A 27,305-nucleotide genomic window follows, 5' to 3' on the forward strand; every position below is an offset into this window, starting at 1 on the left:
GTAATAACAGATGAGAAAACTGGGGGCAGTCAGAGAAAACCAAAGCTCGACATAGCAATAACAGAACATCAATCCAAACATGCCAGTGAAAGTTTTCAAATAGTCTAGAAGAGTGAACCAAGGAGATACCATATATTATACGTATTAATTTCTGAAAGTATTTGCTTGCTCTGTATCATGTTTCTCAGCACAGAACTGCAGGAATTGTGTTTTTCTATCTCATAACGTGCTGTGAAGATAAATATATTAAAAACACATGCACAGACATTGTAGCGATTGTATAGTACTTAGAATAGATAACTATGAGCATTAGAGCCTGGGCTTAAGCATCTAAATAGGAGAAGGATGCTGAATTTTCAGCAGTTGCCTTCAGTGTAAATGCAGATGCCCCTTTAAAAAAAAAAATCTGATTTAAAGTGTTGTTAATTTACACAGTGCTAAGCAGAGAGTCTATGTGAAAGCACTAGGTTTAGCCAAGTAAAGCATTTGTACGTCTTGTAATGTGTGTAAGATCCAAGAAAATTTGAACAGAACAAAGCAACACTGTCTTTCACTAGGGAGTTTGAAGTAAAAATAAAAAAAACCGCGCCACACTAAAAAAACCCAATGAAATAAAAAAAAAACCAACCAAGAAACCCATAGTTATAAACCAAAAATCATGTTTCGGAAAGGTGATACTAGTTTTGGGCAAAGTACTGGCAGTTTTCATCTACAACTTTTGAACTACTGGGATAGGAGGGCTGGGCAGTTCCAATTGCCTACCTATACAGGAGACAAAATAAATCACTCAAGTATTAACTAATACAGAATTTCCACCAGCTAATGCAAAATCTGTGCTGCAGGTAAGATCCAGAAAAACACACATCCTGTGGCAAGGAATTCAGCATAAATGTGGTACCTCATTAATATGCTGTTTTATTACTGGAGCTTCCCTTCTTTTACTGTTTCTCTCTGTTCATACCTCATTTCTGTTTCTTGCTGTCTTATTTTCTTTCTTGTACATTTTTCCCTAAAGCAGACCATGAGATTAATATCATGATTGGAAGGACATTCTAGGTAACTCAGGTGCATTTGTGCCCGATCAAGAAGAGTTCAATTCTCGCTACTACCCAAGAGAGAGAAGTGAAAATTCAAATTGTACTGTGTTTTTCCCAAAGGTTGGTGTGCTCTTTTTATTACATAAAGAGAGTCGGAGCAATTCTGCCAACTGATTTCCACACATTTCTAATAAGGGCAGACCCTGGCGTAGTAAGTCACCCGATCCTCCACTTCAAATGAATGGCTAACAAAGCAAACAGATATCGAGGCAGCGTGAATCAACAGCCATGCTTCTTCATGTTGAATTCATCTAGCGTGGCATACTCTTAAGCTAAGGATTTAAGTTCAAAGAGCGACTTTAGCATCTGAATTAAGATACACTCTCGATGGTATGCGTAACCACTTGGCCGCTGGCCCACCCGGGGAACATCTGCAGCAGCGGCTTCAAAGGGGCAGACCACTGCTCCCACCACATCTGGCGGCAGCCGAGAGCCATCCTGCAGCACACTCGCACCCCGCGGCCAAACCCTTCCACTCACAGGGACGTCTCCAGTGCTTGAAGTACAGTTACGAGTCAAGTATACGAGTAGAAAGAGGTACAAAACAACTGGACTTCTTCTTTTCACACCATCAGATTAGTAATAGGATGCTCTCGCATTTTTTTGTGGTTTTCGACCAATTGCACCAGAAGTCTTCCTTATGTTGGGAAGAGACTCTCTCGCTTGGTTTGGAGGTTTCAGTTTACAGCCTGACTTAAGTTCTGATGATCACACAGGACGCAAGGAGGCACCCACTCGCCGCTCAGTTGCAGCGGGAACCCCACAGCCAACCTCCACAACAGTCTTTCGAAAACAAATCCCAAATCCAGAACCAGCCATAGGTGTAAGGCATTTTTAAAAGATCCCCAGGCGAGTGCTTTGTAATTAGAAATTGCAGGAAATGACTCAGACATACTTTGAATTTTAATTTTCCTTCAGTTTCTAATTTAGCCAGCAGGAATAAATTAGTCCCCAGTTAGGAATATCTACCATCTTTGAAACTTGGATATTCACAGAGAGCAAATAGCTCTTCATGTAGAAGGTCCCAGCTGAAGGATGTAAATGGTAAACTGCATGGAACACCATTTATTTACACTATTTTGGAAACACGAAAGGTTGAGCTGACCCTCCTATGATTCAAATCTGAGTTTACAGCGTCATTCATCATCTCAGAATGGGTTTGTTCCAGTCTCCTTGAACAAAACTATTTTCTCCTCACATTTGCTGCACAGAATTGGCTGAATTTCAATTCCAAGGTGTATCGTACCAAGAACGGTTTTGGAGTGAAAGGTGTCAAGCTGGCAAAAATTGAAAATTAGATTGGTATAAAATCTAATTTTTTTTAATATAGATAGAAAGTGTTTAGTTTTTCCTCTGTAATATAATTTAAAGTCACATAACAATCGTGTTTCTTGGCTCTGGAGGTAGGTTTCATCTCTAGCTGGATGAAATAAAGGATTTTAATAAGAAATTATGCAACAAATAGGTGGAATTTGTGTCACGTACAGTGGGAAAATACTTTGCACCTCTGAGCGCCACATGTTTGCTGGTATCCACCCAGAGGAGGTGTCAGGGAGATCATCTGTAACCAACTTGCTGGGCGACCTCTGCTTGATTTTGGTCATGCATTAAAAACCACCTTTTGTCGTACCAGGTGATCTTATCAGTGACCTAACAAGAGTAGGCACCAAAAGTCTTCTAGTATTGTGATTTTCTTGAGCCTCCTTTAGCATCTGGGGATGGTGTGGGGGGCTGGGGGCTCAAGCATTCCCCTGCCAGAAAATGACTCTTTCAACTTTTCCTTTTTCCCCAGGCTTTCAGTTGCAGACTCCAGGTGTAAAAATCAGAAGCTGGAAGTGGCATTTTCCTCCCGCATTTTGGGCGGGCGGGCAGGAGGGGAGGTGGTCCAACTGCACAATGACAGATTATGCAAATCCTCTCGGAGCATCTAATCAATCACAGCGGTGGGAGAGGAATGCAGCTCATCTCCGAATTTGCCTCCGTCGCCGCGTCCTCGCGTAAAGCATTCCCCCCTCAGTTGGAATGACATCAGAGCAGCTCCGAGTCCTTGAAAGTCTGGGGGTTGATTAGCTGGAGGAATTGGCCGCTTCTGCCAATCACCACCCTGCAAAGCCGCCTCGATACTCTTGTAGATATGAGGGAGAGGGAGGCTGACTACAGCAAACGGGAGGCACAGCGGCAGCACCAGCAGTAGTAACGGGAGCAGCTGGTATTTGGGTGATTAAACAGTTCTCGCAGCCTTTTTGCTGTAGCCTGGTTGCTCCCCAGTGTAATCCCCATGTCCAAGAAGGAAGCTGCATTTTTAACGGTGTGCTGAACAGAGGTTTGAATCATTCCAGCTGGCTGCTTGTTTTGAAAAGGACAGTCTGTATATAAATGAGATGTGACTGTGCCGGTAGAGTTCAGTTACTGGGGCTGGAGCAAGAGGAACCTTCCCGGGATGCCGCTCAGACAGCTGCTATCAATTGAAAACTCTCCCTAGTTTACCTGGAGCCATGTGAAGAGATTTGAATAGCAGATGTCTCTTCCCTGCACGCTAGGAAGAGAAATTCTTCTCTAGGTAAGCTATTGTTCAGCTTCTGCACATATTGCTACGTTAACCTATACTTCTGGGTATATATTCATATGGCTATATAGACAGTGCCTGTACTCAGAGACAAGAAAAGAGTTCCTGAGCAGGTATAAATATCCACATGGTGTGTGAAATGGTTTGCCTACAACCTAATTATGTATAGTAAGTACTTCAGAACGCTGCCTAGAGCCTGGCATTCAAAGGATTATTCGAAAGTTTGAGATAGTCTTTGCCATGTTTGCATGCAAGTGCCCTCGATGTAAAGGGATGCGCACCCTCTGAGGGGAAACAGTTGTCTGACTAAATATATGAAAGACCACACAAGTTAGAGCAATTTATGTGAGGGGAAAAAAGAGGATAAGGTTGCAATTCTTTAGTCTACCCCATATACTTTGCTTTTATTTGCTACCATCTAGCAAAGTTAAGCAAAACTAGCGTATCAAAATGACAATGTGAAAGCTGTCCATGGATATATAGTAAATATGCACTATTTAAAATAAGAGTAATTATACTGTGAGGAAGCCAAAACCTGCAGATCTGCTCTTTTCCAGTGGTTTAATATCCAAAAAACATCAGTCACCAACATTTTTTTTTTTAAAAACAGCACGATCATTCATAGTACGGAAGGAAGGATTGTTTCAGGTAGTAAGAGGTAAACTGAAGAAATCAGTGTTTGCTCTTCAGATGACTACAGAGTCAGAGCACAGCAGCAGCTCAGCGTTTTTATCTTACAGCTGACACACCAGCTCCAAGTCATTGCTGCTGGGGATAAACACTCAAAGGAGAAATGTTTAGAGGTGAATAAGTCTCTTCCTACAAACACTACACTAATGGAATCACACATACATACAAACCCCACACTCATTAAGTTCTCTTTTCCCCAGGGAATTTACCATATCATTTTTTACTAACTTCTGCAGCACTTAATTACATTGACTGGACCCTCTGTCCCTGTGAATAAATGCTGCAGAATCTGGCCTACCCCATGTAGCAGGTTATTCTGCTTTTTCTACCTCTGAATGTTATCAGAGCAAAAGATAAAAAGAGAAATAAGTCATTTTCACCCTGTTTCTTCAGTACTTTTTAATTATGATCCTCCTGCTGTAAGACGTTCAGCTTGTGGAAGACTAGCAGAATCTCCTTGTTCATAAAGTTTAAATAGTTGGCAATGTTGCCAGGTGCTTCCCTGTCTCACCCCATCATGTCTGTACACTTTCATCTTGCACATTTTACCATCAGCCAAGCTGCACTGTCTGACTTGCTTTCTGAAATGCTGCTCTAAAGGAGGGGAGGGGGAGGAAAATGCCAAGTTGCATTTAACTAAGGAAATTCTTGGCTTCCAGTTTTCTTCTGAAACTTATCAATTCAAATAAAATGATCTGCTCAATTAGATTAGATGTTCCTAATGGCATTGCTCTGCGAAGAAGTTTAGGATTGTGTATTAGTTTTTGTGCCATTTCCTCAGAACATGGCCATTTTTTTGATTCATAATAAATGCCTAATGCCTGAAAGCTTCAGAAATGAAAGCAGGGGTATCTTAATGTCTTGTTGACACCACTGTTTTCTGTGAGGCTGGAGAAATACTCCTCTAACTTTCATTTTATTGGAGTAAATCAAATCCAAAGGGTTAGATTTAAGCACAGAGCTGGATGCTTGAGTGACTGACCACTTGTGCGCACGCACACACACAGATATATATGCCCCCACATATACTTCCATTTCAGTCTGAATACCCTGTTAACTCACACTATAAAATTCTGGAAGTCCTATTAAAACTTTATGGATGTTTAGAGGTTGTGATATCTGCTATATTGCTCTTTGTAATGGCACTGATCAAACTTAGCTGATGTGGCAGCATGCAGGGAATCATGAGCTTCTCTAGAGTTCAGCTATCATTCAGTATGAGTGGGAGAAAAATATGCTAATAGTAAAGATTTCCTTTTTTTTTTTTTTTTTTTTTGAAGGTTTACAGTACAAGAATTATCCCAGAGGTATAATGAGATACTTTAAGGAAAACATGGCCACATATTGCAAACCCTGGGCAATACTGATCAAAGAAAATGCTGATGAGTTACTAGTAGTTGTGACTATGAGTTTTCAGTTAGATAAACAAAAAATTGCAATTAACCATGTGCCACCAGAAAAAGATTATTTCTCATTTTATTTTTCTACAAGCAATAAGGGAAAGAATATAATGATCTCTTACCAAAAAAAAAAAAGAGATCATTTCTGTTCCAAACCTTTCTGATTTAGCCCACAAACAATTTTGATTTGACTGCCTCTATGACCATAGGGCTGGCTGAGCTTCAGCTGCACATATACACTGATGTTTGCTTCCATCAAGTGTTTGCTTTACAAAGCTTTCATAATGCTTAGGTGCATCCAAGAAACTGCTTTCCATACCTGCAAAATGGGCTTTTCTGAACAAAGCAAACCCTGGGCTAAGAGCAGCAAAGCATTTCAAGCTAGGGCCTGTGTGGCTGAAGGAAAGGATAACTCAGAATTGTGCAGAAAGCTGCAATTTCCCCAGCCTGTGCAGTCATTTCAGGAACAGGGTGCTGAGCTTAAGATGAGCCAAGGGCTCTCCACGCTTTCCAAGGTGAGGGGAGCCTGGGTTTGAAACCATTTGCAAGGATTAAAGAGTACAGTGTAAGGTGGCAGTTTAGCAGATCCCTTATTCTCAGGTCTAGGATGCAGTTGAGGACCATTAGAGCAGGTTGAAGGGTTGGACTATGGGAGAAAGAGGGTCTTTGTGCTGGAAATTGCTTGGAGCATTAAGTTAAAGTGCCCTGTCTCACATTTTGAGAAAGGCTGAAGAATGCTTATATCACAGCAACAAGTCTACTTCTCCTATTGAGATGTTAAAGCAATGGCCCTCATGAAGCGTAAGCCACCCAGAAGAGTGCTAGATACAAATACAGAATTCGTTTTCCATCTATGTCAACATTTAAATTAGAAAAATTGTTTGAGCTACAAAAAAAAACTAAAATCAGGTGCTGGAAGAAAATGAAAACTATGCATGTCAATCCAAAACTTTTATTGCAACTACTATCATAATAATTACAATGAAATCACAGATTCTTCTGAAATTAACAGTTGCTATAGAAAACTAATAATGTTTTGCCTTAACAGTAATATCACCAGAATCACATGGCAACAGCACAACAGTGTAGAAACCACGTCAGTATTTGATGAAGAAAACGCATTGGTACCAGAAGTAATGTATTCTGATGAGATGATTTAAACTCAATTCTGAAAGGGGCAGAGAAGTATTTAAACCTATTTCCTTCCCTCTGGCCACAGGAAGGGTCAACACCTGCTTTCCCCAAGTGCAGGCAAGTGGAGCAAATTAATCCTCCCTCCTCTGCTGTAAGGATGGGTTTTGCAGAGCCAGAGCAAATACAGAAGTAGAAGCCAGGCCAGGGTGGACTTCTTTCATGAGAAAGGAAACAAAAAGAAAGGGGTTCCCTCTTCTTCCTTGGAAGCTGATGAAATAAGAACTGTACTTGGCTTACTTAGCTCGGCCAAGGGAAAACCTGCTGAATCTCTGGTTTGCTTTTCACGACCTAGGGAAGTCTTTGTTTTCCCTGCTTCTTCATGTCACATGGAGGCTACCATGCAAGTTTCTTTCCTCCCCCAAAACATGCTAAGATGAGGTATTCCGTAGCACAGCCCCAAAACAGACAGTATGACACAGACAGCAATTTAAAATCTGTACACATATAGCTGCCGATGCATTTGTCCCAGACCATGGTATAGCTAAACTTACAGAGTGCATGCTTTTGCACCCGAGGCTGCTGTCGCAGAATTTCTGCTAGGACAATCTCGTAACTTCAGAGTTAGTCCTCATGCAGAGAGGAGCATCAGCCATCCTGCCACGGCCCGCAAGAGCACTGAGAAATGCACGTACGGCTAATGCTCAGGGCTGATGCATCTACAGCTATAGAGTTTTACTAATGGCTGGGTTTTAATCTCCCATATGTATATATCATTAACAGACACACAGCAGACAGAATAATGTGAACGGGCTCTTCCCTGAGCAGAGCTGTGCACAAAACATATCCTCCTGAAGGACTATCCACAGCTACTTATTTCAACCCGCACTCTGCCAGGCTTCCACTGAAAGGATTGCATTTAGCTTTTAGTGTATAAATAAGTGTTCTGATAAATAATTAATAGTAGCTGCTGGCCATAAAAGAGGCGACTGTTTGGAAAGTTAAAACAGTCTGTCATGAAATATGCACCCACCTCTATGTTCTAGTTTCAGGGGATGTTTTATCCAACACCCTTTCCTTTTGCATGGGACCATATTTTCCAAGGAGAAGGCCAGAGCTCAAGTTCCAGAGCCTCAGGGTATTCTTTGAATTTTTTCTCTCTCACCGGGATATTTATCAATCCCTATCACCTCCCACCAGAGGAGAGGGCAGGCGGTCAGTGAAATTTCTGGAAGTGAGAGGAAAATGCAGTAGTGTCTAGGCTTCTGGGTAAGATATAGCAATTACACTTCCTGGTCACTTTTGATTTTAAAGCTCTCACAGCTCTTTTTTTTTTTTTTTAAATTTAAACAAAAGCAGAGCCATCTGCCTTGATACTTTTGCCAGACTACCTGCACTCTACCTAAATAGCTGGTGAAATGGACCAGGGCATTTTTATTTATTGAGTTCATTTATTCACTAGTCAGTAAACGGTATTTGTTGTGCCATTTTAAATGGTTTCACTATTTTACCCCCATACGCTTGCACTGTTAAGGGTGGAACCATGCATGCACACGTAGTGTGCAATCCCTTCCTGCAGAAGGCACTGTACAAGCCAGTAAATACTGTTAGCAACTGAGGGTCCAGGTTTGTTTTGAGTTGATAGAGCGACCATTCCTCCTTCTTAAGGTCTATCTCCTTAGTAACTGAAAAGCAGTCATTCTGGAACTTCATCTTCTAACACATCATCAACAGAGTCTTGTTTCCCCATACCTTGCTATTTCTAAATTACCTGCAGGAGTGCATGTTACTGTAATTTGTACCTGAAAAATCACAATTAAAGATCAAGAAACCTCCGTGGCACGTACGGTCTGCATGACAAGCAAAGCAAGCAGTGCATGCCTCAAAACACTTGACACTCTCAGGCTCCCATAAGACTAACTCTTCATCAGCTTTGGAGCAAGCTCCACGTGCAGGCATGAATCAGCAGCAGTCATTCTGCACATTCAGATTTTTAACTCAAGTACTTCCGAAAAGGCTTTACCCACCATGGAAAATGTTTACGTTCAGGCAGAAAATTAAATATCTGTGTATATATTGCCTAAAACAGATCTTTATGGATTACAACTTAACATTGTGCCAACTAACGAGACATCATTTTGTTGACTTGTAAACCGCTGCCATAAAGCAGAAAGCCAGGCTGGATTCCCTCTTCCAAGATGCATCCAAGAAAACACAGTATAGCTGGGCACCCAGTCCACAATCCAACAAATTCCAGCCTGGTGCAGGCACAGTATGTACAACAAGATTTTGACAACTGGTTAGATTTTTTTTTTTTTATTCCATACCCCTGCCCTTCCAAAAATAAGTTAATGTCTCAGTAGTTCAATAAGTAGAGATTTTTCATGAAAACAACACGTTAAACAAAGCCTCATTATTCAACTACATACTCTAATGGTATTCATTCTAGTTCCATTCTCTGAGCTTAGCATGACTCCACAAAAAAAAAAAAAATCCCTTGAATTCCCAAGTAGGACCCTTATCCTACTAGTGGCATTTCTAAATTGAACTTTATCTAGACAAAACAAAGAATAGATCTTTTGAAAGGAAATATTTGTTTATATTTTGAGCCAAAAGCAAAACAGTATCTATAGGTCACAGATGACACACCAGAAATCTCAAAAGAGATCTTTCACTTGACTGACAAAGTGGTTTCTCTCAGAGAAACCCCATAAAACAGTGGCAGAAAAACACGAATAAATTTAACCAGGGTATAATGAATAATAAGAAAAAGGAAGCAAGCACTGCAAATACATTTGACTGGACATGAAAGTATGAATTTTGCCCTGGTTTTCTTAAATGTACTGTTTGCAATATCCATGCTATATATGTTTGAACCAAACATGAATCGTCTTAAAACATCTTACAGCTAATGCCCATGTAAAGGTAGAAAAGGGTATTATTCCCACAACGCAGACAGGAAAACTGAAGTACTGGGAAAAAAAAAAAAAATCAGTGGCCTCCAGAGGGCAATACATGATGTTGGTGGCAGAGAGAGACAGAACTCACTTTCAGCTCCCTGCTTTATCCTCTCATCACTAGGCATTTTTCCTACCAACAATAGGCAACAATACCCATCCAATCATTTCAAGATAAAACTTCCTTGGACTATCTTGTCTGCTTGGCAGTGTCTGAAATGCTTAAATACATTAAAGTGAGATATAGTCTGTTGTGTATTGTAGTATTTTTAGCACATGATGAAGTTTGTCTGTCTAGATTAGTTTTACGGACAACAGTAATATGTGCAGCCATAACTGGTTCCCACAAAAAGCTAATCTTTCCAGTTTTAAAGAACCAGTAGTAAGACCCAGAATTTTTTGAAGGACTGCCTGGAACCTGGTCTAGGACTAAGACTTTAGGTTAAGCAACTTAAATATATATATGGAAGAGACCGGAGAAACATTATAAACTTAACTTCCTGCCCCCCCAAAAAAACCCAACCATGTAATAAAGCAGTGATAAATGCAAGTATTTTATGAGCAAGGTGGAAGTAACTGTTTGAATTTTCCTCTTCAGAACAATGCCATTTGGAAGTCCAAGAAGCACACACACACACAAAGAAAAGAGGCATGGGGAGGGTCACCCTGTCTTCATTCACTCTGCTCGCCTTACTTTTCTTGAAAGCCATTACTTGCCATTACCACTATTTGCTGGCTAAACCCTGCCAGGTTGTCACCAGCACTGATGGCTTAGATGATGCTCTAGCCCCCACACCTGCTCTGATCAGAGGTTGCTGGGACTTAACTCACTCACTATGTATTCTACCCATTTTTCTACCAAATCCTCTCAATGATAAAAAAAACCTTCAGCCATCAAGGACAAAGATGGGGAGAGGGGACTCCAGTAGAATTTACTTAAAGAATAAATACAGGGAAGCTGTTATAATGAGAGTTAATGTACCCAGAGCTTGAAAGCAGTCTCTGGCTGGCTGGAACCTGGCTTGAGTAAACTCAGAATAAACCTCTGTTTAAATTTCATGTGGTAAACGTGCTGCTCCAAGGATTTAGGTACAAAGTCTTTGTTATCTGGGTTTAAATAGACTTCCTTTGCAGTAGTAATAGATCATTACTATGTGACAGCAGTAGTCTCTCTGAAATAAGTTAGTGGCCTCCTTTTAATTCCTAGCACAGATGTGACCACATCAGACTTTCTCACAACTAATCCTGTGACAGGATACAGACACCACAAAACATGTTATTCAGTGAAATATATTGTCATTGATATAAGGGTGGAAACATTTTAATTATCTTGTATGGTGGCAAACATTTTTAGGTCCCATAAAAGCAATAGGAAAACAGAAAGTGCAGGAAACCATTAACTATTAAAAAAAAAATGTATGAAGACCAAAGAGTTTAGCTTCCAATAAGCTATTCCAGAGCCTGTGACTATGTCTTATAGGCAAAGGACCTCTTCATTAACAAGGGAGCTTTTAAACTTTTTTGTGTAAGAAACATTCAAAAAGTAAAGTTTCAATAGCTATCCAGCAAATCTGTAATCCGTGGTAAATTTTCAAAATGGATACAGAAAATCTGCAGTTATTTAGATGTTAATAGACCTACAAAGAGATTTTTAATTTTTTTTTTATGCCTTAGCTTTTATATATGACTATTGCATTGATAGACTTTAAGGTGTTCTAGTTAGGCAGCCATTATATTACACAAATGTTGTCTCTCAACTGAATTCACAACACAAATCACTCTATTGAAACTGGATAGTTAATTGACAGCCTTATAAAAGTAGAAAACAGTAACAGAATAGATGGACTGTAATAAACCATCTCATACAGCATCTCACAAAAGTTTTATTTGAAAAGTTAAATGAATTCAAATTGACTTCCATTGAAGCATTAAACTATGAATTGAAAAGTGATGAAGAGCCATTAACCAAGCAAGATCAGAAGATTTGTTGCATCAGGTCAGGAGGAATGTTTTGCAGGCTGCGCCAGGAAAACCTGTGAAGCCTGTTTTTATTCACCATTCAAAAGGTGAATTCAAAAGGACTGGGGCAATCATAGGATGTTCATTACACCTGTACTCTCCAGTAATCCCACTGGGGAAGCAAAGCATCATCCTCAAGGACTCAATTCTGTAGGTCACGCACAACTTTGTACCATGGGAATCTCTACTGTGTTTTCAGCCACAACTTTCCGCCATGACATTTTGGCTCTGTCATCATGGCTTAAGCAGTAAGCTTCTGACATTGAGATCATGTCTCAAAACCTTCTTTTCATGCTTGGTAGTTCACTTACTTTTCTACAGGTGTCACAAGAGTTTTAAGGACACCTATCTTGAAGGGCATTATGCAAGAATAAGTGGCTATTGCTTCCAGCTCGGCCATGGGTCTGCCAAATGACCTTGGAAAAGTCAGACCTGTACCCAAGAATAATGCTATATAGCTTTTTTTGAATTTTTGGTGAGTTACTGGTAAAAAGTGATAGATCTTATTACCATCACTCAGGCAAGATGGATACATTTATTGGAAATGGCATTGAGATGATTTTTTTTTTTTTTTTTTAAAGTCTGGCCACAAAGCTAAGGTGTTTTGCCTGACGACATTAGAATATTATGTATATTTTGGTGTATTTTGATGAAGTGATCTATTTTGATATCACTACCTAACATTTTTGCCACATATGGAGCTGCACAAAAGGTGAATGTGGTCATTAAAACTTCCCCGTTGTGATGGCGACTAGAGCCACTCTGTCAAGAAACAGGACACACACACATATATACGTTCTCTCTTCATGCATGGTCCTCCTAAAACTATACTTAAATTATTACTGATTTCTAGGAGCTTCCACACCTGACACTCAAGAAAAAACAGTAGTCAGTGATTCCTGAGGAAATATTACAACTACTTATGTTCAAAAACACTGACATGTTAAAGACTCATAAATTGTGACAATTGGAAGAAATGTCACTGAAATCTCATGGGATATTTACGTGCATTTCTGTGTGGTCCAAATGACCGTAGGACTGTTAGAAGTTAGTGGGTCAGAAGAAAGAAGTGTTGAGGTTGAATATCAGGCAACATTCACCAGAAGCGTGGTCTGATTAAGTCTTAGAATAAATTTCTGCTAGGAGTTAAGCAACGTGAAGCGTTACGTATGGGCTGGAGAATCAAAGGAGACAACAATTCTGTGAGGGAGGATTTGCAGAAAGAACAATACCTTCCTTCTAGTCTCACTAGTTCTCATTTGTAAAAGCATCCCGCCAATTCATATAGAATATCTTTGTGAGGGGTCTCATTAGCAGAGGTTATGGTTACCTGTCTAAAAGCATCAATAAGAAAAAAAACCCCACTTGGTGAGTCAGCAACTTCAGATCACATATGAATTAATGAGAACAAAATATGTCTGCTTATATGCTGTTAAGACCGTACATCTGAACACATGTGTGTTCAACAAAGTGGGATTTGTTGCAAGTCAGTGGTGGCTAGCTGCACATCTTTGGAAGTATTAAAGGACTAAAAATAATTAATACAAGGCTTTCTCTAATCACAATTCCCCTACTTAGTCAAAAGATGAGTAAAACACTGAAAATAAAGAAAACCACTGCATTAGTATGCTTCAAATCACACTTGACAATACTAGCCATGATAAAAACAGATCAACTTTGGTGGTCTTGGAGTGAGACAAACTGTTAGCTTGGCATTAATCTGTCTGCAGCAATCAAATGTTTCAGTTTATCAGGACTGAAGAGTTTATAGACTTCCTAAGTACTTTTACACCATGTTTCCCAGCTGTCTTATATACATAGTAAGAGGTGGGAGGGTGTGCATACGTGTACACACGCATGAGAATACCTATATGTGTAAAACCTATCTCCAAATGTGTCTTTAGCCGCCTTTCCACCAGGCACGCTTTTTTCTTCAAAGCTCCAGGTTCTGAAATCATCTGGAAAAGTTTAAAGCCAAAGAAAGATAGAAGTCGAAAGGGTCAAATAGCTAGCTTCCAAGTATTGTTTCATGCATAAGATTGTGCCAGCTTTCATTGAGTGCACAAGTTGAGGTATTTCAAACACTTTGCTTTATATTCATTGATTACAGACTTCAACCTCTGGCATCATTTAGCCACACAGGATTATATGTCCACTATAGACTGATCAAATTGCTGAAAATACTGAAAAAAATCAGTGTTTTAACTTACAGATGACTATGCATTGAAAGCAAACAAAAGAGGTGAAAGTGTTGAGCAGCCTCTGCAACTCAGAAATTATAAGAAAGAGTTAGAACAAAGTTAGAAGACCTGCAACAGCTTTTACCAGCTGAGAAGCTGTTGTTATCCTAGGTAAGAGTTTTCTAAAACCTCGTGGTAAGCTCCGAGCAGCTGGCATCAACACCCCTCATGAGCAAAGCCACAGTTATAAACACAAAACACATTGCAGGTTTGTTAAGCTTGAAAAAGAAAAAAGTTACTTTCAAGAAGCATCCAAGTTTCATGAGCTCAGTAAAAGAAGTCTCTTGGAAACTTTTCTGAGGAAAAAAAGCTGTTTGTTCCTCTGCAGTGAATACAAACCCTGAACTTTTGCTAATGGTCAACAGGAGTCATTTTTCACTTAGTTTGCTTGTTTCTGTATTGAATGAGCAGTCATATGTAAGGAGTAGCAAGTAGGTATCATGGATCATAGGGCTGCTAATAAATGGCAGGAGTCATACAAGCTTAGAAAGGAAGGAAAAGAGGAAAGAGTTTACATTAATTTTTTAGCCTAAAGGGAACTTTTCTATATAGAAAATAAAGACATTCTGACTTCTGATTTATGCTGGAATAAGATGAGAGGAAACCTCTGGCCTGCCTCCAGATGAATTACCCGCAGAGTGCTCCATGCAGCCGTGCACTCTGGTGCAGACAGGAGACTAGAAATGACCGTGTTGTGGTGATACAAGTGTCCTGCTCCTCTATCAGCGCTGTAATCTGCGACACGCTCTTAACCTGCTGCAGATGTCAAGTCTGTTAGCTCGATCCATAGGGGGGATAAACACAACTGTTTCTTTAACATCAGTATCTCTGCTTTCCATGAGCTGAACTAGATCAGAGATCCTTAGGCTACCTACAAGGAAAGAAGGGCTTACAACAGCCCTGTGAGCGCTCGCCCTGCCCTTTGGTCAGGCTGGCAGCCCACGGCACCAAGTCCTCACCACTGATCTCCCGCCAGAGCCAAACTGCTCACTTATCACCTATTTCTCCTGATGGATGATGGAAGGCAGCAAGTCTCACTTTTAATGGAGTTTTTCCTATTTATCCAGGCAATAACTTCATTATTTCAGCTATCCCTCATTAGCAATTAACAGCTACCTCTGCTGCAATATGTAACTGCCTTCTGCAATGTCTGTATTCCCCCCACTGATTAGTCGCACCTAATTTGGTCAAGATGTTTGTTAAATCACTAAGCCCTGTGAGAAGGTATGTGTATAGGAACCGGACCATGAGAGAATCGGCTTTAATTCCTGATGCAATGTTAACACATGGTATTAATAAGAGGCTGTTTCTCTTCTCTATTGTGCTATCGGTTTTAAATAGTTGAGTCCTAATCTCCCAATCAATCATCTTCAAAATCAGTATGCTTTAATCATCAATCAAATGCATTTTTACAGGGAAGCAGGAAGTACTATTTAACAAGGAGATGGAAATTTTTAAACTTCTGTTTCTCTTCAGCTGCCTGAATTAAAGAAATATTACAGTTCCTGCAGACGGCATCACAACAGAGTTATATTGCAGAGTTCTGCTCTTTCTGGGGAAAGGCCCCATGTCTAGGAAGTCAGCTAAACACAAGATTGAAGATCTACTGAAGGACCAACTCTGGACAAATGTAACCTTGATTCCTTGATTGAATGTACCCAGCTTTAGGCTTTACTCCTGAAGCATCAATGAATGCTGACCACTGACCATAGGAACACAGGACCTCAAACACCGGTTTCTAAAATGAAACTACATTAGTAATGCTAATTATGAAATATGGCCTATTTTCATGTTTTTCAAATTAATATAGCACAGAAATACTCCAAAGATATTTGAATTTCTGAGCAAATATAAAGCTGTTGAACTTTAAGGAGGAGAGTTTCAAAGGCACAAATGGCACTTAACTTCCAATTATGCCTTGGAAAATGTCCCACTAATGGCTAATATAACTGATTTATTTTCATAAACTTTAATTACTTTGCACTTTTTTTTACTGAACAGTATAATCAGTTCAACAGAGCAGTTCAAACAGCATGCACAAACTAAAAAGATCTGCTCCAATGCCAGGTTCCATATGCAAGTTTAAATTCCTTATCAATTCTAATATTCAGACATCTAGGTAAGTGTGAATACTTGCACTTGTTGTAACATCCGCATACTACAGATGCACTAGTTTACATTAAATCTGATTACTAATATTTTAACTGGAAGAGATTTTACCAATGTTATTTGGATCAAATAATTGGGGGTGAAAACCATATTTTTGTTTTGGCTGGTATAAAGTCAGGGGTTTCTCATATTTTAGTAACACAAACAGTAGTAGCAGCAAAGAGCTGGCTCATGAAGTGTATTATTTTGACAGCTTGCAGTACCAGTACCTGGGAGATCCAGCAGGACAGAAAAGTGAGGAAAAGAATGTGCAATTTTAGGTCTCCTTGCATGCTATTCCCTTGTGTTACAGGTGTAGGCTGAAACATTTGGTAAGCATTCAGTGTGATTTAGTGGCAGATTTCTTGGAGCAGAAGTCCTATTTTTTATTTATTTTTAAATCAGAAGAGTCTTAATTAAGGTGTTTTACCTGGCCCTGAGGATTTCCGAGACCCTTCTGGAAATAGCCTGCCTGCAGGCAGGGCTGTCTGCTCTGAGTCGAGGTGAGAGCAGGTGCTGCTTGCTAAAAAGCAAGAAAATATTGCCCTCTAGTGCTGAAAGCAAGCAGAGGATGCAGAGTCCAAGAGGGGTTTTTAATTATTGTTTCCAAGATACCTGCTTATCTCATGCTAACAAAACTAGGGCTTGTTGCAATTAGCTGTTTTGTGGGCAGATTACCCACCCAGCGAGGCTGCCCTTCCCACGGAGAGCAATTCTCCTGATCCGATAAACCCTCAGAGTCTGATGAGTGACTCATCAACGTCACCAAAACTGGAACACGGCCTCACAGAGGATGCTTCACTTGATCCTGTTTTATCTTTTGAGAAAATCTTAATTGGAGGTTTAATCAGAAGCGAGATCCCGGCAAGCAGACAGAATTGCAGAACAAGGGAAGCACAAAAGGGGGGGCAAACACCCTTACAATTATAAAGATTTTAACTTCCTAGTGATTGCTGTGATTTCTTTTTTATTTCTTCTCTCATACATAAGACATTTCTAAACACAGAACACTCTTCTCACGTCTGTTCCTTCTGTCCATGGATGAGCTACCCACCTCGCTCACCTTTTGGCCAATTGCTGTGTGACACACAGCAGGGTCACTGATGGAGTCGCCCACAATACAGGGGTACGAATCTCCCAGCAAGCTTCCAACTGAGAAAGGTGAAGCAGATAAAAACCTGAACCTGGCAAAGTCACAAATGGCCTCAGCAACAACTCACTCTCTCTAAATTGCAAAAGCAGCAACAAGCCTCTCATGAGCAAGTAGACCAATTAATTCACAATTACTTCAGCATTCTGTTCATTGTTTGATAAGCTCCCCAAAGCAGTAGAGTACTCTAATACTAGGAGAGTGGTATACGAGGCATTTAAAGCAAAACTAAAACTTTTCACTTGCTTTTTTAAGATCCTGAACTGGCAGAATCAAGAGGTTCCTTAGAACTGTATATCAGAGTCATAAAATATACCACGAGAGAAATTTCTTCAACACCTTTCTTACAAGCATTTTCCAGTTTTAGGTGAAAAGCTTAAGATGAATGAATAGTTTTCAGAATGCAGCTCAAAAGCGTAATCTGAGTTAATGGAGGAGGACACGTCAACTGACAAGTATCTGCCTGGAAAGAGTCTGTCTTCCTTGCAGTTCAAAAATCATCCCTTGTTTACAGTCTCACATTGTTCCAATAGGTAAACAACATAAATAATTCAGAAAGATGTTAATTCCTATTTAAATCCATAGAGCAGCATGGGCTATTTAGTTAGTTAGTTTTAATTGCCTCTGAGTCATATGGTTTATTGTCACCAACGGTAATTTTTCATGAATTCAGGTAGAACCACCAGGAATTGCACAAGGGTTTCAGAGCTGGCCGGGCAGTCAGGTTTAAGCCCCTCGTACTTCAGCTATACAGCACAGCAGCGACAGAGCGAAGCCCCAGTCCTTTAGCTGGAGGTGTCATGCCCCAGGGCCCACATCTACGTGCCCAGCCAGCACTTGGAAAGCCCACGCACATTTATCATTCCAGACAGTCCTTAAATGGACTGTAAAGTACTGATCACTCCAGGTACAGAATGGAAACTGGAAAGAAAAGTCCTACAAACCTTTCCTCAAAGCCCTCTCGTGTCTTTCACTTTGGTTTCATTGGTTTCACAGTCCAACACAGAATTTATTCCCTTTTTCAAAATATTTATGTAGTTTGAGTTTCACATGAAACATGGCCCAATATTTAACAACCATTTACTTTGTCCGAATTTTGACCTACAATCTTCAGTCATTCCCTTTTGCAATAAGAATGAACCATTTTAGATAAGAAATGCCCATAAATGAAGAGATACACGTCCTCAAAAAGTTACGTTTAGACTTTATTTATATACCCTAAGAATATGGGAGAGTGTTTAATACAGCTTATCTTAATACATCACGAAAGCAAGTGACACCAAGTGCTCCTTGAACTGTTCATAAACTTTCCTCTTAACTCAGATTACCAGTATCAATCACTGTCTTTATTAATGTGTGTTTTTAATTGCTTTATGGATTTTATTTTATTTACTCTTCTTTTACTTCTTGTTGCAGATAATGTTAAGAGTCCTTTTCATTGATTATTGGCAGTTGCTGCATTCTGAGAAAACCGCTTTCAATTTAGCTTTCCGGATCCTTTGACTTCCCGCTCCAACAGCTTTATAACCTCCCCGACAGCTTCATAAATGCACTGCAATGGTCACATGAACGTCTTGGGAGGAGAATCAGCACCCCTGTATCTCCTCGTTCCTATGGCACTTTAGGAAGAGAGAACCAAAAAAGCGGCCAGTCCAACAGAAGTTGGAAGTCCTGCGAAAAATGAATCTAATCGTGAAGCTCCGCAGAAGTTTCAGAACGCTGGTTATTCTCCTGGCAACGTTCTGCTTGGCAAGTATCGTCATTTCTGCCTATTACCTCTACACCGGCTACAAGCAGGAAATGGCCCTCGTGGAAACCACCGGAGAAGCAGAGTGCGAAGACCTCAAGCTTCTACCATACAGGTCCGTGGAGCTGAAAACGGCTAAGCCAATTGATCCGTCTAAAACTGATCCCACAGTCCTCCTGTTTGTGGAAAGCCAGTACTCCCAGCTGGGGCAAGATATCATAGCCATCCTCGAGTCCAGCAGATTTCAGTACCACATGGTCATCGCACCAGCTAAGGGCGATATTCCCCCTCTCACAGATAATGGAAAAGGAAAATACACAATTGTAATATATGAGAATATTTTGAAGTATGTATCCATGGACTCATGGAATAGAGAGCTCCTGGAAAAATACTGTGTGGAATACAGTGTTAGCATAATCGGTTTTCATAAAGCCAACGAGAACAGCTCCCCAAGTACAAAACTGAAAGGATTGCCGTTACATCTTTACAATAATGTAGCCCTCAAAGATTGTGTGGTAAACCCTCAGTCTCCCCTGCTGCGCATTACCAAAGCACCAAGGGTTGAGAAAGGTCCACTGCCTGGCGAAGACTGGACAGTTTTCCAGTTTAACCATTCCACCTATCAACCTGTGCTTTTAACCGAACTGCAGACCTCCAGACCACCCCCTGTGGCATTGCCAAAGGCTGCTCTGTATGCAACCATCATCCAAGACTTGGGGCTTCATGACGGGATTCAGAGAGTCCTTTTTGGAAACAACCTGACCTTCTGGTTGCACAAACTGATCTTTCTTGACGCCATCTCTTTTCTGTCGGGGAAGAAGCTCACTCTGTCCTTGGATAGGTACATTCTGGTTGACATAGATGACATCTTTGTTGGGAAGGAGGGAACGAGGATGAACATCAATGATGTGAAGGTAAGGCAAAAATTGGGGGATACCATCCCAGATACATATATGTGCGAATGGGTATTTAAAGAGAGACAAAGTTTGAAAAAGCTGGCAAGCTCCATTTCCTAGTAAAGGCTGAAAGCGCACAAGTGTAGCTAGCAGATACAGAAACCGTAACCTGAGATAACTTTAAAAGTCTGTTTACCCACATACATACGGAGATGCATTCATGTACATGTATATACATTGATACATAGAGATGGTCTCATACAGTAATGCATATGGTGAATATACTGGCTGCCTCTTGCTCATATAGGTTCTGCTCAAGGGCTTCACCCAGAGCACCTGGGTAACAAAGGTGACTTTTTATACCTCACATATCTCAGACCTTTCTTTAAACTAAATGAGAGGATCTCTGTTTTTGCAGCAAGTTTGCTGCTGAGATATCTGAATTTTTAGATAACACCATAGGTTTTACACTGCATTAATTTGTTTTTCCCTATGCTCATACAGACATACACATGTACGTATGTGTGTGGCATATATATAATACCATTTATAGGCATTTTCTGTATTCTTTCTTTCACTATTTCTGAAAAGTAGACAGAACAATAGAAGATGATTGCCTTCTTAAATCTCATGTAACTATCACTATATTTAAAAAGAACAAAAAGAGCAAAAGGAAAAAAAGCCTGAAAAAGTTACAGTCACATTTTGACTTACAAGAATTAGCAGGATAATTTTCATTAGCAGATAAGCATTTAAAGTTACCAGTGACAGGATGGAAGCATAGCCTGCACTTTAGCAAATGACATACCCATCCGATATGGTGAAAAGCCCACAGACTATTCTTCGGGGGCTCTTTCAAACTTATTTTCATAGTCTGTAGTATTCAGGGACGCCATTAGATTTGTTCAGAGTAATTGTCAAAGATGTGTGCAACTTGGAAAGAATAGATAGAACTCAATAGCACGACAATTATTTCCTTGTATTTTTCCACATGTGGGAATTGTCATATTCAGAGATTAATTGAAGTTCCTAAGCATGCAACATCACATTCACAAGCCTTTATTCTGGAGGTTTTTGTCCTGTAAATACCCCAATGTTTTCATGAGCAATAAGCAAGCCTTTTGTTTTTAAAAGCAGATTTCTATTTTATTCTTATTTCCATTTCTACAACTTCCACATTCATCTGCCTCCTCATCCAGATCGTTAAGAGAGGTATCGAAATACCCAGCAAAAGCAGCAGTCTCATATAGAATTAAAACAATTTTGCACATCAGAACAGTTCGGGTAATTCTATTAGCCAAACCAGGCATATGAATGCTCATCAGGGCTGATTTCTAGCACCAGGCACTCCAAGCGCCTGGTGTCTTGAGATCTGAGCACTGTGCACAAGCTCAGTGATCAAGTGCTCTCTCTCTCCGGAAATATATAGTAAAATGCTCTGAGAAAGGGCTTGTATACAAGAGGAAATTAACTGAAAAGGCAATTGTGGAACAAGTTTTTCAGCAATAGCTTTCCACCTGCATGTTTTTGAGACCGTCTTTTTCTGATGTGGTTTGCTCCGCTAAGGAAATCTATCATTCTGTATTGGTTAAAGAGCCTCTATTTCTATAATAAGAGCATCCACACAGAGTCACTTAGAAATTCAAATCATATTTTTGACTGGAATAATCTTACTCAGCAGAAAAAAAAAAAAAACACAAGTCACCTCCTTTATTATCCAGTGATTGACAACATTACTAGGCAAACTGTTCCACCTGTGCTTGGCAGAGCAGCCATGCTTCATTGCTCATTATAGGAGACACAGCAGAAAACTCCAGATCCAGGGGCTTGAGTAGGAGCTGGATGGCAGAACCGTAGCTGTTAAGAGCATTCAGCATCACTTTTCTATGCTGCACACATTTAGCCATCTGAAAACCAACAGTCCACACTGCTGAATACCTTGAAAATTACAAGAGAATGCATCTGCCCGGATTCAGACTTATTTTAATTTTGTTTTTTTTTTTAAAGGGATGTGTGGTGAGTCTTCGTTTTATGGCTTATGTTTGAGTCAAGGTATGAAGGGAAGCTTTCATTCTTCCCACGTTTCTCCCATGCTAAATTAGCAGCCCACTTCCATTGCTAAACCACCAGTAGTGCCACTCACGGGATAAATCCCTTCTTCACCTCAAACAAGAAATCATGCCACAAACACCGACCACACGGAGAAACCTTTTGCAGGCATAGGCTCAGAACCAACCTTCCCATTAGGTGCTTTTTTGGAGACAATAAAAAGTTTGTCTCTCTTTTAGACGATGTTCACACGTAAAGCCACTCTGCAGCTTGACCATCCATTCATATTCTGCCCTTCACATTGTGTGTCCTTAACATTTCATTTCAAATCAGTTACGTGGTACAAATTTCTTCCTCAGGGTATTTCCCAAACACTTGCTACACAAATCAGTTCATTTTTATAGACTGGACATTCCCAGAATACATTAACATTCAAAACAGGATGCCTGCTAATGAACATAACACCGACATCAGAGTGTACTTTGGTTAGTTTACAGTAAAGGATAATTACAGCCAGTTAGAGAACAATCTCCCAAGTCACTTGGGGAATGAGGCAATTAAGAACCCATGGGCCAGCCTTCACCCCTTAAGGCAGAGCAGCTTCTTTGCTCAAAAGGCAAAACAGCAAAGGGAGACAATATTTAAGAGGCTGATATTTGAGTGATGTCAAAGTATTGCTATGCATTTTGAAGCAGCAGCTGTGGCCAGCTGCTCACAGAGGGTTGCTGTTTCACAGCAGATGAGGGGCTGTTTCTGACATACAGAGGCACCGTGAGATTTAGGGGAAGGCTGTGCTTGTCCTGTAAGTGTATGAGAATGGTGGAAGCACGAGTGGCTCTGATAGCTAGAGGGATTAGCACAGACTCTGTATGTTGTTCAACGAGAACGTGGCAACTTTCTTTCCTGAACTGCATATTACAGGTATATTTAGCACCCAACCCACCCCCCCCCCCCCCCAAAAAAAAAAAAAACCAACCCCAAACAAAACCCCCCTACAGTCCAGATTTATAACGTCATGCACCTCAAAACTCATTTCATCCTGTTGCCTGCAATGCAAGTTTAAAACATCAGCATCACCAATATAAAAGAAAATATTTGTTATTTATAGAGTGCTTTCAAAAACAAAACAGAACAAGAGAACCATATAAAGCAGTGCGTGTAATGAAACAATTTCTCAACACAGTACAATCCATCATGCCACATCACTACTTCTCCAATTCCTTCAGTCCTTGGCATTTGTTACCGCAAACAGCGTAGGTTCACTTTGCAAAGTTATACAGACTCTCTGTTAGGTTCTCCTAAGGTGCCACGCACACTTGTGTCCCTTGGGAATACTTTCATACGCAGCAGATTCCCAGGCACGTGCAAGAAAACTGCAAATGAACAGTTACACACCTAAACTGCATTAAAAATGCAATTAAATAACATCACTCTGTTCAACCTCTTAGGCACTTCCCTTCCAGTGACCAAACATATAATAACTGCTAACCCAAAAGACACAAGACTAGAAATGAGTCTTCCGATAACAGTATTAGTATGTAACAATGAAAAGACAAGTAACACTGTTCCTGTGTAATAACTTCCTGCAACTCGAATGTTTTTATCCCTTCACAAAGCCATTTCTCAATTAGGTGCTTCAGGGATATGCATAGTTTTATAAAGGGTGGCATCAGCTAGAGAAACAGAGATTAGAGAACAGAGTTATTATGGGCTTTGTTTACCACAAAGGATCTCCTAGTCCCTCGTATTATAGAAGTTGTGCAAGGTCGTATCTGGCTAAGTAATTAAACAGGAACTCAGCAGAGCCACAGAAAGCTATTTTCCCAAGCTTTGCGGAGATCTATCTTGAGCCTAGTGAGCCTCTGCAAATGAATTTCTCCCTTTCCCTCCTGCCAATATATTATCTCACTGCTTGATTTTAGAGGGCAAAAGACTCAAGAATTCATCAGTTAATTTGTAGAACTACTGAATTCATGAACTTGCAAATTATATTGGTCCCCAGCCACACAACAACTCCAGGATCACTGGAGCACAAACAGAGCTGCATTACCCAAACAGGTAGTAAGAACTTGCTAAACTCTTTCTTTTTTTTGTTGCTATAGTATGAGCTAGTACTCGATTTACTCACCCAAGAAGAACTCAATGTAGCGACCAGGGCTTTTTCAACACCTTTCACAAACACACTTTAACTCAAAAAAACCCTCCAAGATCACGATACAAGCTAAAGCTCTTATTCTTTAATAAACAAAATAATAAAGCAAAACTCACTAGCCTTTCACTTTCCACCCTCCTCTTAACTCTAGAACTTGCATTGCAGCACTGATTCCCTTCTATAGCCTTCTTCCAGGTGGACTCTCTCAAGAGCCACCTGCTTCCCTCTCTTCCCCCACTCTCCCAGCTGCAGCTGATAGTCAAAGAGAAATTGCTCATCCCAGCATCATCATATCACAAAGCCCCTTTCTCTAAAAGCTACACTTCCCATTTCTGTATTCCCTCTAATTGCTGCCATAAGGGCAGGAGCATCCTTGTGCTTTCTGAGATACTATAAAATGATGGAGCAATGCTTGGGAACGTCCTTTGTGTTGCTGTTTAATGCAGTCCCTCCTTCTCCTTGCAGCACCAAATAGCCGGTCTGCATTCTGCCCCCGTCTTCCACTCTAAGCTTCAGTCCACTTACTTCAGTGGAAAGGAGAATTACGTTAGTCTCTGACACCTCCTCACGTCCACAAGTCTGCACTTTATCTTCACCATCATTAAAATGCCTTGAACACTTGAAGGCTGTGATTTCTTGCTCATTTTAGTATTTTAAAGGCAAGAATTCATGTTGGAGTTGCATCTTTTCTGATAATTCCAAATTAAAGAGTACTGCTCAGCAGGAGGCTGAGCTCCATAACTGAATCTCTCCAGCATATGCTTTTTGTGATCTTTCTGCAAGGACAATTGCTTTCAGGTGGAATAATTAGAAATGTCTGGGCCACATCACCGGGCATGGGAGAATGAGAGTCAGTACAAAGTTGCGGGTGGGCACAGGGTGGGTAAAGCTCTCCGTGCTGCTGTGTGCAAACCCTCCTCCCTGTCCGTGCAAAGTCCAAATGCCCTTTGAAAGAAGGAATTTAATAAACTGTTGTAGACCAACGCTCGTTCCTACTTCAGTTCTGCTGGGATGCCTTACCTCTCGTGCTGTTTGGAGTTGGTGGTACAGACCCAAGCCAGGCGGGTGGTTGAGGAAACTCTATTTATAAACAACAGACAATAGCACGTTTCTTCACCCCTTTGCAGAATTTGGCATCTAGTGTCACGGAATACGCCAGCTTTTTGTAGAAATTTGCCAGCAATGGTCAAGACCAGAATTAAGACTCAGAGAGGATTATAACGGATACCTGGATTTCTAACTCAGGTTTCTGAAGAGTTTCTCTGCATACTTTACTCTCTTGTACCCTTCCTGTACCCATACAAAACTGTATGGAAGATTATGATGGAAGTTACAGCAGCCAAATACCTCAATGTGCATCCAGTTAGTTCTAAATGTACTCAATATCAATCCCCCGAATCCCCAGTGCTTGAGCAAAATTTGAAACTCCTGATGCTACAAATAGCAACTAGAAACAAATCTTTTTTTTATTGTTCGTTCATCTGCGGCTTTTTTCTTCAGCAGAAGCTGCAAACAGCAATCGCTTCCTTGCTGATAATGTGCGATAAAATAGCCTTTTTATAGTAATAAACTCCTGCCAGTAAAGTAACCACACCAACGGACAATACAGGGAGAAGCTAAAATCAGAAGATGTATGAGCATAGGAAGCTAGACGAGACAGCCAAGCATTAGTCACTGCAGGCTGTGTTGCCCTTATGTCACCTTTTAAAGCACTTGAGAGTGGCAGTGAAGACGCAATGAAGTGAGATTCTGGAGTTCCCACTTTTGGATGGTCTTAAAGACTTTAAAAATGAATTTAAAAAGCAGCTGAGAAGGCATTATAAGAAAAAATTTAATAATCAGACAATCTTTTTTAAAAATGGGAGTGTCTACTCCATTCTGCTTCAGCAGAGATGACAGTTCATTCAATATTTTCCTTGTTCAGGTCTCTTGAATCACCCAACTCTTTCTGCAATAATTTGAGTGCTGAATAATGCTCAAGTGCCTTGTCAAGATACATCACACAAAACGTTTCATACTTTTTTTGTTTCAATAAAGCCTGTTCTTTCATTCAGAATTTCGATACTGATGTAGTTAAAAAACACAATTCCTTTGCCATCAGCAAAACATTTATTTTTCTCCTTGGGGGCCTGGCGGATTGACTGTCTATCTGAGTACCCTGCCTGAATTATAACAGATTTGGGGTTCTCTCATCTGCCAGGTTTCCCACTGAAGATATGGTAGGTCTTGACAGCGTTTATACAGTCTTGCCAGAAAACAAAACCTGGTAGCTCTAATTTTCTAGCTCTTTCATTTCATTAGTTTAGACAATAATGTTCCTTCCGCGTGTCTCACACGTTAAAAGAGTACCTCTATCACGTGGTCTAAGCAAGATTTTTCCTGAATCTTTGAAAACTCACTCGGTGTTCTCCTGTCCCAGAGGGCACACTGGTTTTTTGTCTGCAGGGTTACAAGACTCCAAACAGTGCAATTTGATATTGTTTGTACAAGCACCACAGAATTATCACAAATCTGAATGTTTTTTTTTCCCAAGAAAAAAATTTAATCTTTCACAAAGCAAGCAAATGAATTAAAAAAAAAAAACACAGAGAAAAATCATCCTTCATTCTTCTAGCTTTTTAACTAGCTCTAAGAACTTAATAGAGCTTAATTTTGAAAAAGATAAACAATTCTGCAATTTTAAAAAACAGCAAAATACCTTTTAAAATATAGAAGGGCAAGGTTTTTTAGTTATTGGTCTAGCTCAGAAATATCTAGTGCTCACAGCCTGTGCTCAGCATCATTGTCTTGTGACACATTCCTTTGTCTACACTTCTGCTGATTTCCTGGATTTGTACTGATTTCTCGAATCTCTTCTCCAAAATAATTCTGAAGTCATAAGTTGTATCATACTGGAGTATCTTTCCAGGATATATGTGGTACTTTATTTAATTTAGCTTCATTTAATTTAATTTAAATCATTTTCATAACATTTAGGGAATCTGTAGGAGCCAAAAAACATGGCTGCTTTATATCAGCCACTCAAGAGGCCTACATTAACCTGAGTTTTAAAACAATACAAGT

At 40.2% G+C, this 27,305-nt stretch overlaps 1 protein-coding gene across 1 annotated transcript in view; it reads left to right on the forward strand.

The window, feature by feature from the left end:
• Positions 1–3,228: 3,228 nt before the first annotated feature.
• LOC142082265 (bifunctional heparan sulfate N-deacetylase/N-sulfotransferase 4) overlaps positions 3,229–27,305 on the forward strand; it is a 104,941-nt gene continuing 80,864 nt past the window's right edge. The window contains exons 1-2 of the mRNA XM_075150287.1: positions 3,229–3,657; positions 18,815–20,059. Of these exons, the coding sequence (XP_075006388.1) occupies positions 19,079–20,059 (981 nt within the window). The 5' untranslated portion in view covers positions 3,229–3,657; positions 18,815–19,078. The remainder of the gene's footprint in view (positions 3,658–18,814; positions 20,060–27,305) is intronic.

The sequence above is a fragment of the Calonectris borealis genome, chromosome 4 (genome assembly GCF_964195595.1).
Source record: "Calonectris borealis chromosome 4, bCalBor7.hap1.2, whole genome shotgun sequence".
Taxonomy (NCBI): Eukaryota; Metazoa; Chordata; class Aves; order Procellariiformes; family Procellariidae; genus Calonectris; species Calonectris borealis.